Source organism: Schistocerca serialis, chromosome 6 (genome assembly GCF_023864345.2).
Source record: "Schistocerca serialis cubense isolate TAMUIC-IGC-003099 chromosome 6, iqSchSeri2.2, whole genome shotgun sequence".
NCBI lineage: Eukaryota > Metazoa > Arthropoda > Insecta > Orthoptera > Acrididae > Schistocerca > Schistocerca serialis.
The window spans coordinates 286415699-286431136 of record NC_064643.1 but is presented as its reverse complement, the minus strand read 5'-3'; the positions used below and the strand labels follow the sequence as shown (position 1 = coordinate 286431136).

At 39.9% G+C, this 15438-nt stretch overlaps 1 protein-coding gene across 2 annotated transcripts in view; it reads left to right on the top strand.

Annotated features, from left to right (window-relative positions):
* LOC126483770 (rootletin-like) overlaps positions 1-15438 on the top strand; it is a 250250-nt gene that overhangs the window by 190224 nt on the left and 44588 nt on the right. The window contains exon 16 of one of the 2 annotated variants that reach the window (XM_050106919.1): positions 1701-1790. The exons of the other annotated variant lie outside the window; for it this stretch is intronic. Coding sequence (XP_049962876.1) covers positions 1701-1790 — 90 coding nt within the window. The remainder of the gene's footprint in view (positions 1-1700; positions 1791-15438) is intronic. 2 annotated transcript variants of the gene reach the window in all.

The following is a 15438-nucleotide window of genomic DNA, read 5'->3' as shown; positions in this document are numbered from 1 at the left end:
AAGAACTGGCTATCTTGCGGACACCTAGAGCGTGAGTTATGAGACCTGAGCACCTGCTAAAAAAAATCTGATTTGGTTCAAATGGCTCTGAGCACTATGGGACGTAACATCCGAGGTCATCAGTCCCATAGAACTTAGAACTACTTAAACCTAACTAACTTAAGGACATAACACACATCCATGCGTGGGGCAGGATTCGAACCTGCGACCGTAGCAGTCGCACGGTTCCAGACTGAAGCACCTAGAACCGCTCGGTCACCGTGGCCGGTGGAAATGTGATTTGTCAATGAAATTGGGATTTTGGTTCCAGCAGCTAAGAATAGTTGAATTTGCTACTGGAATGCATCTTAATGCAATGATGTTATTTTATCCTGTTTTAGGAGTTTTATATAATCATGTTTGCCAAACAATCATCTAAGTTACTAATTGTCTGAGACAGTTGCCCAGACCCAGTTGCAGGTTGACTGTCTAATGGATTCAGAGGCAACATAACATTTGACTTTCAGTACATCATACAATTATTGACTGAATTTAAAATGTTTGCGCACGCACGTGTGTGTGTGTGTGTGTGTGTGTGTGTGTGTGTGTGTGTGTGTGTGTGTGTGTGTGTGTGTGTTTGTAGCATGCATATTTCAAAAGGACCTATATTTTAGATATTAATGTTAATAATGTATTTGCAAATCTCTCTTGAAGAAAGACATAGTTAAAAGAAACATACAAGTAGTAGTGTCACTTGCTTCAATTTCTGATACACTGACACATTGAAATTGTCACACAGTTATTTTGTCATTAACAGCAACATTCATAAGCAAAACAAAGACATTCTTATGTAAAATTTCAGTGTAAAAGTGTACTGAAGTTACTTAGAAAAATATCACACTTATCAATGAGAAATTTTTACACCAAGAAACTCGTAAGCTGCAGCCATGCAGTAGAAATGATAAGAAATGGTGAAATAGCTGTATGGATTTAATACACCAATGGAAGTGTGACATTGGAACAAGGAGATAAACATCTCGTGAAAATAGTGGTGTCATTAAACTCAAAACATCATATTGTCTTAATATGCACCTTTCCATTTGCCTCACATTTCTTTCCCAGCAACAATCAGTATCTTACACCTGTTATCCTTGCAGTCTCTTCATTTGCTATATTAGCAGCAGATTTACATTTTTGTGATTTCCTTCCTTCGTATGATTATCAAATTTTGTTGTTAATTTGGTTGTCTACAGTAACACAGTTCCACACCATTCTCTTTTAAAATGTAACTTATTTCCAAATGTCAAAGTTTACGCAAATGTATAACACATTAACCTGGTAAAATTTCATCTAGATGTTCTTATTTACCCCATTGTGTGTATCCATAGAAACAGATAAATCTGCCATTGCGAAACTCGGACATACTGGGGTAAATATGTCTTCTGTCAGTGAAATCAGTCTTGGCATTTTTCTTGATGAAATGAAGTTTTTTGCCTTTGCTTGTTTGAGGCTTTCGTGTTCAGGCTTGCTTTTGTTAATGTTGAGTGTCTCATCTCTCAGTGAATTGTGACAAACATTTTATCAGCTTTGTTGCTGCATTGGGATAAATACAGGCTTGAACTGTCACCTCATTCCTGCCTAATGAACTACACGAGTTGACACTTTGTCAGTATCATCATTAATTAATGTTTTTATTGATGATTATTTTCTTTTATTTGCAGTTGGGATTGATTGATATGGATCATTTTGATAGTTTAAGTACTAGTTGTCTACTACCAGAGGAAAAACCACGTAAAAAGGATAAAGGGCAGGTCTGTATGAGACATTCATCTTCTGCTGCTGCACAGTTTTAATAACCTGCACATCTTTTGAAAGCTGTTATCTTCTCTAGTGCATTTTCCTCTTGCCCTCCTGTAAATCATTCATATTTCTATTGATGCAGCACATTAATACTTCTATACTTCTTCTTAAATACTAATGGTACTGCTTCGCACAGCCCTGTGTAACATTTTTCACATAACATGTCTTGTAAGACATCATTTTATGTTGCGACATTAACATAATTACAGATTATGGCTTACGCACTTCTAGCGTGATATTGTTTAGAAATTATGATTTGCAAGTATAAAATATGTTTGGAAATCATGTGATGTTGATTTTAATCCTTGGTAGTTTTCCAAAGTGAGTTCACCTTAAAAGTATAAATCTAAATAATAGTTGTAATTCATTGTTTGCAAGTAGTAGGGAAAAATTGATTTTGCACTTAAATAAAATGTTGAACTGCTACTTTGCAGGTGTAGGTTGTCAATACTTATCGAAAGACACTTGGGGGATTTGGGAGGGGGGGTTCTTGATCTTCCTCTAAACCCATGCTAATAAGTCAAAACAATATTTCATCGGTCTGGAATCAAAGGACCTTACAGATCAGTTCAAAAAAATTTTACTTTAAAGTTCTTCACAAACTTTACACATCGAAATGCGTGTTCAAGTTTATTCTTTTCTCTCGGTTAGAAAGTTACATTTAAATGAAGGCTATTACTAACAGCTGTCAGCAGTATTACTAAAGTTGTCAAGATAATGTCAGTATTTTAAAATGGATTAAAAAGTCTTGATTGCAATAAAATATTTATTTCTAATGGTAACCAGTTTGTCAAAATGTGACATTCTTCAGACCATTTATACCACGATACCATTTTAAAGTATTTCAGCAAGACTGCTGACTGTCTCCAAGAGAAATTTTCTATAAAGTTAATGATGGTGATATCTATATGTCGGTGTTTACACACACGACAGTTCTTGTTAATAAAGTAAACTCTGTATTGCAAAACTTGTATCCGTAACTAATGGTCATTTATAAGACTATCGTTCAGCGATACTTCTGTATCTCAAAGCTGGAAACTGTAAATTTTAATGAGTGTCCAACCTATTTTCTTCGTTTCTGAAACTTTATTCTCTACCCATTTTACACAAAGTTCATAAATACAGATTTGTGACCATTGCTTCTTAACATCCCCACAAAAGGTCTACTGCCATCTCTGCATAAAGATTAGTTTTCGCTAAAGTGAGGTCTCGCAGAATGTTGGTACTGTGATGTTTGTGTATGTCTGGTTAAGATTAACCATTAATACATACTCATCTAGAGATAGATAGAGTCGAAAGTTGAATGAAGGGTAGCACTTTGAAGGACAGAGGAAAAAAAGTGCCAAGGGGGAAAAAAAACTCTGCGATAATTGGGTTAGGTTGTAATAGCAATAGCGGTTTTCTTGTTGCCTGCGACAGGTCGTGCAAGGGTAGGCTTTGCTAGTAGTGGGTATCATGCAGGCCAATACCTCGTCGTCATGCAGTGGTTTTACTCGACGACTGTCGCTGGGTGCCGGTGTTGACTTCTCAGTGAGCGTCAGCATACCTGTAACAGTTAGGCGTCAGCATACCTGTAACAGTTAGGCGTCAGCATACCTGTAGCAGTTAGGTTCATCATCGTTTTGTGTCCGATAGGTCATACATCAGATTCACAGTGTAGGGTTATGTTTGCAGTTTGTTTGTGCGTCAGTGTGTAAGCTTGTCGGTTTCCCTGCTGTAGCCTGTTGGTTGGCTTTAATAGCAACTGGCATATCCAGTCTACGTTGCTGATATGCAGGGGCTTGCCGATGTTGTTTGTGGATGTATGTTAGCTTGCCATAGGTGGTTATGCCCTAGCTAGTAGAGTTTTTTGGCAGCTAACGCTTACACCTATGGTTCTGATCACAATTTCCCAGAGTAAGGATGAAAGGATTGTTGAAGTGTCTAGAGTTCCTGTATAGTCGAGTGGCGTGTTTTTTGATCACCTCCTTGAGGTTTTCAAGGCGGTATTCATTGTGAAGATCACTGTGCGTGTGTAGCGTGGAGTGTTGCTACTGATATGTAGAACTTTGTTCTGTATGATCTGCAGGCAGCACAGGTTTGTAGGAACTGTGTATCCGCAGACTGGAGCTGCATATGTCATCAGAGGTCTAATCAGTCTTATGTATATGGACCTCGAAACCCTCCTGTTCAGGGTACGTTCCCTGTTGAGCATTGGGTAGAGTTGTTTGAGCCTCGCGTGGCATGCACTCTGTTGGCAGTGTGCTCATTGTGGTCCTCCCATGTAAGTTTCTGGTACAGCCAGAGACTGAGATATCTGACATTTCTCTCAGAAATGTATTGAGCCTGCATGAAGTGTTACCTGTCGACAGTGTTGGTGTTTGCGCAGTACCTTCAGTCTGCTTGTGAACAGCACTGCTTCGCACTTGTCGGTGTTTACTTTAATAAGCCATCTTTCCAACCAAGGCTCGGCAGTTCTGCGTGTTGTCTGTATACGTGAATTTATCTTAGACGGTTTCCAATCTTGCTCAAGGATGGCTGTGTACAGGTTGAACAAGATGGGCCTCAGCCTTGGGGTACTCCAGCGTGGATACTGTGTTGTGTCGATTGTTTGCCCTGCACATAGGTGTTAAAACATCTGTTCATGAGATATGAGTTTATGAGACGTACGAGTCCATCAGGGAAACCAGCATTGCTTAGTTTGCTTATAAGGCCGTTGTACCAGAGATGATCGAAAGCTTTTTTCAAAGTCCAGGAACATGAATCCTGTGGCGTTGTTCATGTTGTAGCCGCGTGTTATATGTTCAACAATGCGGAGGAGTTTTTGTGTTGTGGAGTGGTGATTCTTGAAGCAGAATTGCTCTGGTCTTAGGGTGTCATTGGCAATGCAGTGCCTAGTGACGTGTTTAAGTATTACCTTTCAACAATCTTGCTGAGCGAGCACGGCAGACTGATGGGTCGGTAATTTTGTGAGAGGGAGTGGTTTCTCCCTGGCTTCCTGAACATCAGGACCTTTGCCGCCTTCCAAAAGTCAGAGAAGTGTTGGAGTTTTAAGGTGGCATTCGTTATGTGTGCAAGATATTCTACAGCACTATACGTGGCCTTCTGGAGGACACTGTTTTGAATGCCATCAGGCTCAGAGGCTTTCCTAGCATTGGTATGCTTAATAGCCCAAGTAATTTCGTTTGTACTAGTATGTATGATTTCATCATGGGAGGGCTGGGCTCCAAGATGTGTAACCTTCTGATCCGTTTCAAGAGTGAATACTGTATCTGAAGGAGCCAGATTTGGCATGAAAGACGCAGCAAGTGTTGCAGCCACAAGCTCTGCCTTCTCCTACACAGAGTAGGCTGCGCTGTCTGTTACCTGTAGAGTTGGAATGTAACGTTTCTCCCTGGTGAAGTGTCTGGCTAGTTTCCACACACCAGGATGGGTGGTATCTAGCCCGATGAGTTTCTGCCCCCATTGTTTGTTTCAAAATGTTTGTGTTTTGTCCCGTATTATACCCTGTAGTCTGTGGATGTTCAGTTTATAGAATAACTGTCTGTACGCCTCATTATGGGTCCTAATTTCTCATACTTTATTGTCATGGACCCTAGGCTAAATGTATATTGGCAGCAGTAAGATTGTTATGCAGTCAGCTTCAAATGTCAGATATAGTGTTCCTCCAAAAGAACATTGCCTTCCCTTCAGTGATTCCCATTTGTGTTTTTAAAGCATCTCTCATAACATTTGTGTGTTGTTCAATCCTGCCAGAAACAAGTTAAGCAGCCTGCCTCTGGATTACTTCAGTGTTTTCTTGTAATTTGACCTGATGTGGATCCCAAGCATTTGAGCAGTACTAAAGTAAAGGTCACACTAGTATCTTATGTGGTCTCCTTAATGGATGAACCACACTTTCCTAAAATTCTCCCAATAATCAGAATGTGACCATGTCCCTTCACAATCCTCATATCCTGGTTCCATCTCATATCGCTTTGTAACATTACGCCCAGATATTTAAATGACACAACTGTGTCAAGCAAGACACCACCAGTCTGTATCCAAACATTACAGGTTTGATCTTCCTACTCATTCACTTTTACTTACATTTTGCCACATTTAGGGCTATGTGCATTTATCCCACCAACTGTAAATTTTGTCTTAGTCGTCTTGCATCTTCCTACAGTCACTTAACATCAACACCTTACCATACACCACCGCATCACCAACAAGCAACTGTAGATTGCTGCCCACCCTGTCAACCAAATCATTTATGTATATATAGAACAACACCAGTCCTATCACACTTCCCTGGGCTATTCCTGATGATACCGTTGTCTCTGACAAACACTCGCCATCGAGGACAGCATACTGGGTTCTATTACTTAAGAAGTTTTAGAGCCACTTGCATGTGTCAAAACCTATTCTGTATGCTTGCACATTCGTCAAATCTGCAGTGGGGTACCTTGCCAAATACTTTTAGAGAATTCAGAAATATGAAATTGTCTGTTGCCCCTCATCCATAGTTTGCAGTATGTCATGTGAGAGCAGAGTTTCACACAAATGAAGCTTTCAGAAACCATGCTGAGTCATGCACAGAAGTGTTTTCTTTTCTCGGATATTTCTTGTATTTGAACTGATCATAGTCATACCCACATTCAACTGTTCGTGAACACTGATCATAGTCAAACCCACGTTCTAATGTTCGTGAACAGCGGCCATCTCCTCCTCCATCCACACACAGCATGCACACATCTTACCCATTCTAGCAAGACTAACTGAAGAAGTAAACTGCAAAGGCTGACACATATGTAGATATGCAACTCCTTACCCTCCTGATGTGTCACAAAGACGGTGATATCTTAACGAACTGTATAGCTGGCTGTTCAGGAGAAATTACAATTGAGCTACAAACTACTCAACTTTACACTTCCAAAATGCGAGATTAAACCTCTCAAATACAAAATCATACACAAATTTAAGAAAAGGTATTACTAAGAAAACACAGAAAAGGTAAAATATATCACTTGCTGCCCTGGAGATGTCACAGGCGACAGCTTTCTCCGTTATTTAATTCTTTTATTTACTATGTGAAGTACCAAATGAAGATCTTAACAAGAATTCACTGTTAACATATCTGCTTTCCCAACAATTTATTAATTCTTTAAAATTACACTCAATGGTATGCAGGTAACAAATAGCTGATAACTCCTTTGCCTCCCTCCAAAAAAGTTTAATCAAACTCAGTTAAAAAAAAAAATGGAAAGAAATCAGTACGTCACCACAGCCACTTTGTCTTAATCTTAATCAATGATGTCACAAAGCTGGATCTCTTCAGGTGTTGGATGCTAACTACAATGACTCTTTCCACCAAATTAATCCCAATAGTCACTCATTGAACGTTTTGACGTTAAGTGGTGGCTAACTCTGCTTACCCATTCTCACCATGGTTGAAAAGAAAATTATCAATCCCTGCTTAGAAATGATCTCATTGTGAAATAGTATATGTTACAATTTCCATAATTACGAACAAATTTAGAAGTCTGGTATCATTCAGCTAAACCTAATTATTCCAAATAGTAAGCTCCATGAGTAACGTCATACACCAGACAATCTCGGACCACACATCATTTCTATCCTCATGAGGGTGTCAAGTATTATCAGATTGTAAAGCCAGACATGTTGGGCTCTTACCTATAACATTTCAATAAACCCCCACAGTGTGCTTCACTCGAAGCATTTAGTAATTACCCATTTTACTTAGACTAAGTTGTTTCTGTTTCTAACAACAAAACACCATTTCTCTTCTTGTATAAGCTTAATGAAATCCACTACTCACTAATTTGCAACCAATGAGAAACAACTTCATTAACTGTTGGTTTTCCAACTGGTTATATCACTAACCCACGCTATCAGAGTCAGTGACAAAATAAAATTATGACCACCAAAAATCCAAATTACCTCCTAAACTGAATATCCAATATTGATCCCTGACAAACGTGCATCGAATTAGCGTACCTGAGGGTTCTATACAACAGCTGTAACCTTACTTCTGGTACCAGTTGCCCTATTTGTTCCATAGTTAAAACCAGATTACAATGTAACACATATAACCATTTGGAAACATTTAGGCTAATAAATGAATAGCATTCACTTTAATCAATTAATGTATTTTTGTTCGTGGCAGTCAAGTCGTTGTATAGCGACCTGCTTGCTGACTGCCCCTCAGCACCTTTCCCGCTCAGCGTGTGATCATTTCTGATCACGCATACTGTCTTCACGAAATCTCTTCGTACATCATCATAAATACAAGAAATGTATGATGTATTAACACTAAGAATTGCCCTTTCATTTATTAATAAAACTTACAAGTACTGCTTTGTCATACTATGTGCTGAAGCAAAATTATATCCATAATGCTCCTTAGATTTCAAACTAGCACAATACAAACTTAAAGAGACTAATTACAGGTGTTGCACAAAAACATGGGAATACCGCAAGAAGTGCATGCTTCAACATAAACGCAGATGCTAGTCACACCTGCAGGTGGGACTGCTACATTTGTCCAGAATAACACCTGTGCAATGCTCTCAATATGTTGCAACTGTCAGCCGTGGTCAGAACAGTGTTCTGTGTGGTTGTGAGTGCATTATGTCAGAGCTAAGTGAATTTGAATGTGGACGAATTGTTGATGCTGGTATGGTGGGTGCTTCCATAACCAAAGCAACCGAAGTGTTTGATATTTCAAAAGGCACTGTATTGAAGATTTATACCACCTACAGGGAACATGGAAAAACATCTGCTAAAGCACAACACAAAAGAAAACGTGTTGACAGATGGTGATGGAAGAGGATTTTTGGAAATGTGTTACAAACAACAAAGTGGCAATTATATCAAAACGTTAGAATCAGTCAAAATCTAAATGCAGCAGCCCATTACAAACAGTATTGTAAGGTGCTTAAAAAAGTTATTAGGAAGGCAAAAAGTATGTGGTATGCAGATAGAATAGCTAAGTCTCAGGATAAAATTAAAACCATGTGGTCAGTCGTAAAGGAAGTGGCTGGTCTGCAGAGACAGGTCGAGAATATAGAATCAGTGCGTAGTGGGGATGTCCGTGTTACTGATAAGTCGCATATATGTACAGTACTTAATAATCACTTTCTGAATATAGCAGGTGAACTAAATAGAAACCTAGTCCCAACAGGGAATCATATAGCGCTCTTAGAAAAAAGTGTTCCGAGACTGTTACCTGAAGTGCTCCTCCATGATACTGACAAGAGGGAGATTGAGTTAATAATTAAATCACTAAAGACCAAGAACTCTCATGGATATGACGGGGTATCTAGCAGAATACTGAAGTATTGTTCCTCGTATGTTAGCTCAGTACTTAGCCATATCTGTAACTTTTCCTTTAGGAGTGGTCGGTTTCCTGACCGATTAAAGTACTCGGTAGTGAAGCCACTTTATAAAAAGGGAGACAGGGATAATGTTGACAATTATAGACCTATTTCTATGCCATCAGTGTTTGCTAAAGTTATTGAGAGGGTTGTATATACAAGGTTACTGCAGCATTTAAATTCACATAATTTGCTGTCAAATGTACAGTTTGGTTTTAGAAACGGTTTAACAACTGAAAATGCTATAGTCTCTTTTCTCTGTGAGGTTTTGGACGGATTAAATAAAAGGTTGCGAACGTTAGGTGTTTTCTTTGATTTAACGAAGGCTTTTGACTGTGTTGACCACAAAATATTACTGCAGAAGTTGGAACATTATGGAGTAAGGGGAGTAGCTTACAATTGGTTCGCCTCCTACTTTAAGAACAGAAAGCAGAAGGTAATCCTCCGCAATATTGAGAGTGGTAATGATGTTCAGTCCCAATGGGGCACTGTTAAATGGGGCGTTCCCCAAGGGTCGGTGCTGGGGCCACTGCTGTTCCTTATTTATGTAAATGATATGCCTTCTAGTATTACAGGTGATTCAAAAATATTTCTGTTTGCTGATGACACCACCTTGGTAGTGAAGGATCTTGTGTGTAATATTGAAACATTATCAAATAATGTAGTTCATGATATAAGTTCGTGGCTTGTGGAAAATAATTTGATGCTAAATCACAGTAAGACTCAGTTTTTACAGTTTCTAACCCACAATTCAACAAGAACTGACATTTTAATCAGACAGGATGGGCATGTTATAAGCGAGACGGAACAGTTCAAGTTCCTAGGCGTACAGATAGATAGTAAGCTGTTGTGGAAAGCCCATGTTCAGGATCTTGTTCAGAAACTAAATGCCGCTTTATTTACCATTAGAACAGTATCTGAAATAAGTGACATTTCAACACGAAAAGTAGTATACTTCGCATATTTTCATACGCTTATGTCATATGGTATTATTTTTTGGGGTAATTCTTCTGATTCAAAAAGGGTATTTTTGGCTCAAAAACGGGCTGTTCGAGCTATGTATGGTGTAAGTTCGAAAACCTCTTGTCGACCCCTATTCAATAGTCTGGGAATTTTGACATTGCCCTCACAGTATGTATTTTCTTTAATGTCGTTTGTTGTTAGCAATATTAGCTTATTCCCACGAGTTAGCAGCTTTCACTCAGTTAATACTCGGCAGAAATCAAATCTGCATGTGGAATGCACTTCCTTGACTCTTGTGCAGAAAGGAGTGCAGTATTCTGCTGCATCCATTTTCAATAAGCTACCACAAGAACTCAAAAATCTTAGCAGTAGCCCAAACACTTTTAAGTCTAAACTGAAGAGTTTCCTCATGGTTCACTCCTTCTATTCTGTCGAGGAGCTCCTGGAAGAGATACAAAATTAAGCAAATTCCAGTGTACATTTTTTATTTTCTTTATTTAAACTAACGACTTGTCGCCTGAATATGTTTCTTATATTTCATTTTATCTGTTTCTACAATCGTGTTATAATTTCATGTATTGACTCGTTCCATGACCATGGAGACTTCTCCTAAATGTGGTCCCACGGAACAATAAATAAATAAATAAACGACAGCTGCAAAGTCGCTGCAGAACTGCATGTCACACTTAGAAACCTGTCAGCACCAAAACAACATGAAGAGGAATTTCCTAAGCTGGAAGTTGCAGAGTGACCTGGAAATACAAAAACACTCAACAGTGATGCAAATGCCTATAACAGGAAAATGTGGTACTGAAGCCATAAAATCTGGACTGTGGAGAAATAAGAGAGAGTCATTTGGTCTTATGAGTCTCGTTGCATGCTGCTTCCGGCATTTGGTAGGGTTTACATCTGGAGTATTCCATCCCGAGGCGATGGTGCAGACTGCTTCCTGCCAGCAGTGAAACATGGACAACAACCATACTGTGGTACTCCATGGGCCCCACGGTTACTCTGCAACATTGCAAGGATTATGTGACCATCCCACGGTACCACCTTTGTTCTCCAGTGGTACTGCTGTTTCCAAGATGACAGGTCCCCTGCTCATATAGCTTGCATTGTTCTGGACTGGTTTTGTAAGCACAAGGATGAATAGCTGCGTCTCCCATGGCCACCACAGCCACCAGATGTCAATGTAACAGAGTCTTTGTGGTCTTCTTTGGAGAGAAGAGTGTATGATAACTTGGTCTCCATCATTAGTGCCTGAACTTGCCACCATTTTGCAGAAAGAATAATATAGGAGTACCTTGAACACCATTGTTGTTGTTGTTGTTGTTGTTGTTGTTGTTGTTGTGGTCTTCAGTCCTGAGACTGGTTTGATGCAGCTCTCCATGCTACTCTATCCTGTGCGAGCTTTTTCATCTCCCAGTACCTACTGCAACCTACATCCTTCTGAATCTGCTTAGTGTATTCATCTCTTGGTCTCCCCCTACGACTTTTACCCTCCACGCTGCCCTCCAATACTAAATTGGTGATCCCTTGATGCCTCAGAACATGTCCTACCAACCGATCCCTTCTTCTGGTCAAGTTATGCCACAAACTTCTCTTCTCCCCAATCCTATTCAATACTTCCTCATTAGTTATGTGATCTACCCATCTAATCTTCAGCATTCTTCTGTAGCACCACATTTCGAAAGCTTCTATTCTCTTCTTGTCCAAACTATTTATCGTCCATGTTTCACTTCCATACATGGCTACACTCCATACAAATACTTTCAGAAATGACTTCCTGACACTTAAATCAATACTGGATGTTAACAAATTTCTCTTCTTCAGAAACGCTTTCCTTGCCATTGCCAGTCTACATTTTATATCCTCTCTACTTCGACCATCATCAGTTATTTTGCTCCCCAAATAGCAAAACTCCTTTACTACTTTAAGTGCCTCATTTCCTAATCTAATTCCCTCAGCATCACCCGACTTAATTAGACTACATTCCATTATCCTTGTTTTGCTTTTGTTGATGTTCATCATATATTCTCCTTTCAAGACACTGTCCATTCCATTCAACTGCTCTTCCAAGTCCTTTGCTGTCTCTGACAGAATTACAATGTCATCGGCGAACCTCAAATTTTTTATTTCTTCTCCATGAATTTTAATACCTACTCCGAATTTTTCTTTTGTTTCCTTTACTGCTTGCTCAATATACAGATTGAACAACATCGGGGACAGGCTACAACCCTGTCATACTCCCTTCCCAACCACTGCTTCCCTTTCATGTCCCTCGACTCTTATAACTGCCATCTGGTTTCTGTACAAATTGTAAATAGCCTTTCGCTCCCTGTATTTTACCCCTGCCACCTTTAGAATTTGAAAGAGAGTATTCCAGTCAACATTGTCAAAAGCTTTCTCTAAGTCTACAAATGCTAGAAACATAGGTTTGCCTTTCCTTAATCTTTCTTCTAAGATTAGTCGTAAGGTCAGTATTGCCTCACGTGTTCCAGTGTTTCTGCGGAATCCAAACTGATCTTCCCCGAGGTTGGCTTCTACTAGTTTTTCCATTCTTCTGTAAAGAATTCGTGTTAGTATTTTGTAGCTGTGACTTATTAAACTGATAGTTCGGTGATTTTCACATCTGTCAACACCTGCTTTCTTTGGGATTGGAATTATTATATTCTTCTTGAAGTCTGAGGGTATTTCGCCTGTTTCATACATCTTGCTCACCAGATGGTAGAGTTTTGTCAGGACTGGCTCTCCCACGGCCGTCAGTAGTTCCAATGGAATATTGTCTACTCCGGGGGCCTTGTTTCGACTCAGGTCTTTCAGTGCTCTGTCAAACTCTTCACGCAGTATCGTATCTCCCATTTCATCTTCATCTACATCCTTTTCCATTTCCATAATATTGTCCTCAAGTACATCGCCCTTGTATAGACCCTCTATATACTCCTTCCACCTTTCTGCTTTCCCTTCTTTGCTTAGAACTGGGTTTCCATCTGAGCTCTTGATATTCATACAAGTCGTTCTCTTATCTCCAAAGGTCCCTTTAATTTTGCTGTAGGCGGTATCTATCTTACCCCTAGTGAGATAGGCCTCTACATCCTTACATTTGTCCTCTAGCCATCCCTGCTTAGCCATTTTGCACTTCCTGTCGATCTCATTTTTGAGACGTTTGTATTCCTTTTTGCCTGTTTCACTTACTGCATTTTTATATTTTCTCCTTTCATCAATTAAATTCAATATTTCTTCTGTTACCCAAGGATTTCTACTAGCCCTCGTCTTTTTACCTACTTGATCCTCTGCTGCCTTCACTACTTCATCCCTCAAAGCTACCCATTCTTCTTCTACTGTATTTATTTCCCCCATTCCTGTCAATTGCTCCCTTATGCTCTCCCTGAATCTCTGTACAACCTCTGGTTCTTTTAGTTTATCCAGATCCCATCTCCTTAAATTCCCACCTTTTTGCAGTTTCTTCAGTTTTAATCTACAGGTCATAACCAATAGATTGTGGTCAGAGTCCACATCTGCCCCTGGAAATGTCTTACAATTTAAAACCTGGTTCCTAAATCTCTGTCTTACCATTATATAATCTATCTGATACCTTTTAGTATCTCCAGGGTTCTTCCATGTATACAACCTTCTTTCATGATTCTTAAACCAAGTGTTAGTTATGATTATGCTGTGCTCTGTGCAAAATTCTACCAGGCGGCTTCCTCTTTCATTTCTGTCCCCCAATCCATATTCACCTACTATGTTTCCTTCTCTCCCTTTTCCTACACTCGAATTCCAGTCACCCATGACTATTAAATTTTCGTCTCCCTTCACAATCTGAATAATTTCTTTTATTTCATCATACATTTCTTCAATTTCTTCGTCATCTGCAGAGCTAGTTGGCATATAAACTTGTACTACTGTAGTAGGTGTGGGCTTCGTATCTATCTTGGCCACAATAATGCGTTCACTATGCTGTTTGTAGTAGCTTACCCGCATACCTATTTTCCTATTCATTATTAAACCTACTCCTGCATTACCCCTATTTGATTTTGTGTTTATAACCTTGTAGTCACCTGACCAGAAGTCTTGTTCCTCCTGCCACCAAACTTCACTAATTCCCACTATATCTAGCTTCAACCTATCCATTTCCCTTTTTAAATTTTCTAACCTACCTGCCCGATTAAGGGATCTGACATTCCACGCTCCGATCCGTAGAACGCCAGTTTTCTTTCTCCTGATAACGACATCCTCTTGAGTAGTCCCCGCCCGGAGATCCGAATGGGGGACTATTTTACCTCCGGAATATTTTACCCAAGAGGACGCCATCATCATGTAATCATACAGTAAAGCTGCATGCCCTCGGGAAAAATTACGGCTGTAGTTTCCCCTTGCTTTCAGCCGTTCGCAGTACCAGCACAGCAAGGCTGTTTTGGTTATTGTTACAAGGCCAGATCAGTCAATCATCCAGACTGTTGCCCTTGCAACTACTGAAAAGGCTGCTGCCCCTCTTCAGGAACCACACGTTTGTCTGGCCTCTCAACAGATACCCCTCCGTTGTGGTTGCACCTACGGTACGGCTATCTGTATCGCTGAGGCACGCAAGCCTCCCCACCAACGGCAAGGTCCATGGTTCATGGGGGGGGGGGGGGGGGGGGGGGGGTTGAACACCATAGAAAACCCATATATATATATATATATAATGAGGGATTATATATAAAAACAAAGATGAGGTGACTTACCGAACAAAAGCGCTGGCAGGTCGATAGACACACAAACAAACACAAAGACACACACAAAATTCAAGCTTTCGCAACAAACTGTTGCCTCATCAGGAAAGAGGGAAGGAGAGGGGAAGACGAAAGGAAGTGGGTTTTAAGGGAGAGGGTAAGGAGTCATTCCAATCCCGGGAGCGGAAAGCTTTCCGCTCCCGGGATTGGAATGACTCCTTACCCTCTCCCTTAAAACCCACTTCCTTTCGTCTTCCCCTCTCCTTCCCTCTCTCCTGATGAGGCAACAGTTTGTTGCGAAAGCTTGAATTTTGTGTGTGTGTTTGTGTTTGTTTGTGTGTCTATCGACCTGCCAGCGCTTTTGTTCGGTAAGTCACCTCATCTTTGTTTTTATATATAATTTTTCCCATGTGGAATGTTTCCTTCCATTATATAATGAGGGAAACATTTTTCCCATATATATATATATCTCCATTCCAAGATGACTAGATGTTTTGAATGCCAATGGTTTTCCTACACCATACTAGACATGGTAATGTGTTGTATCTTTGGTATTTCCATAT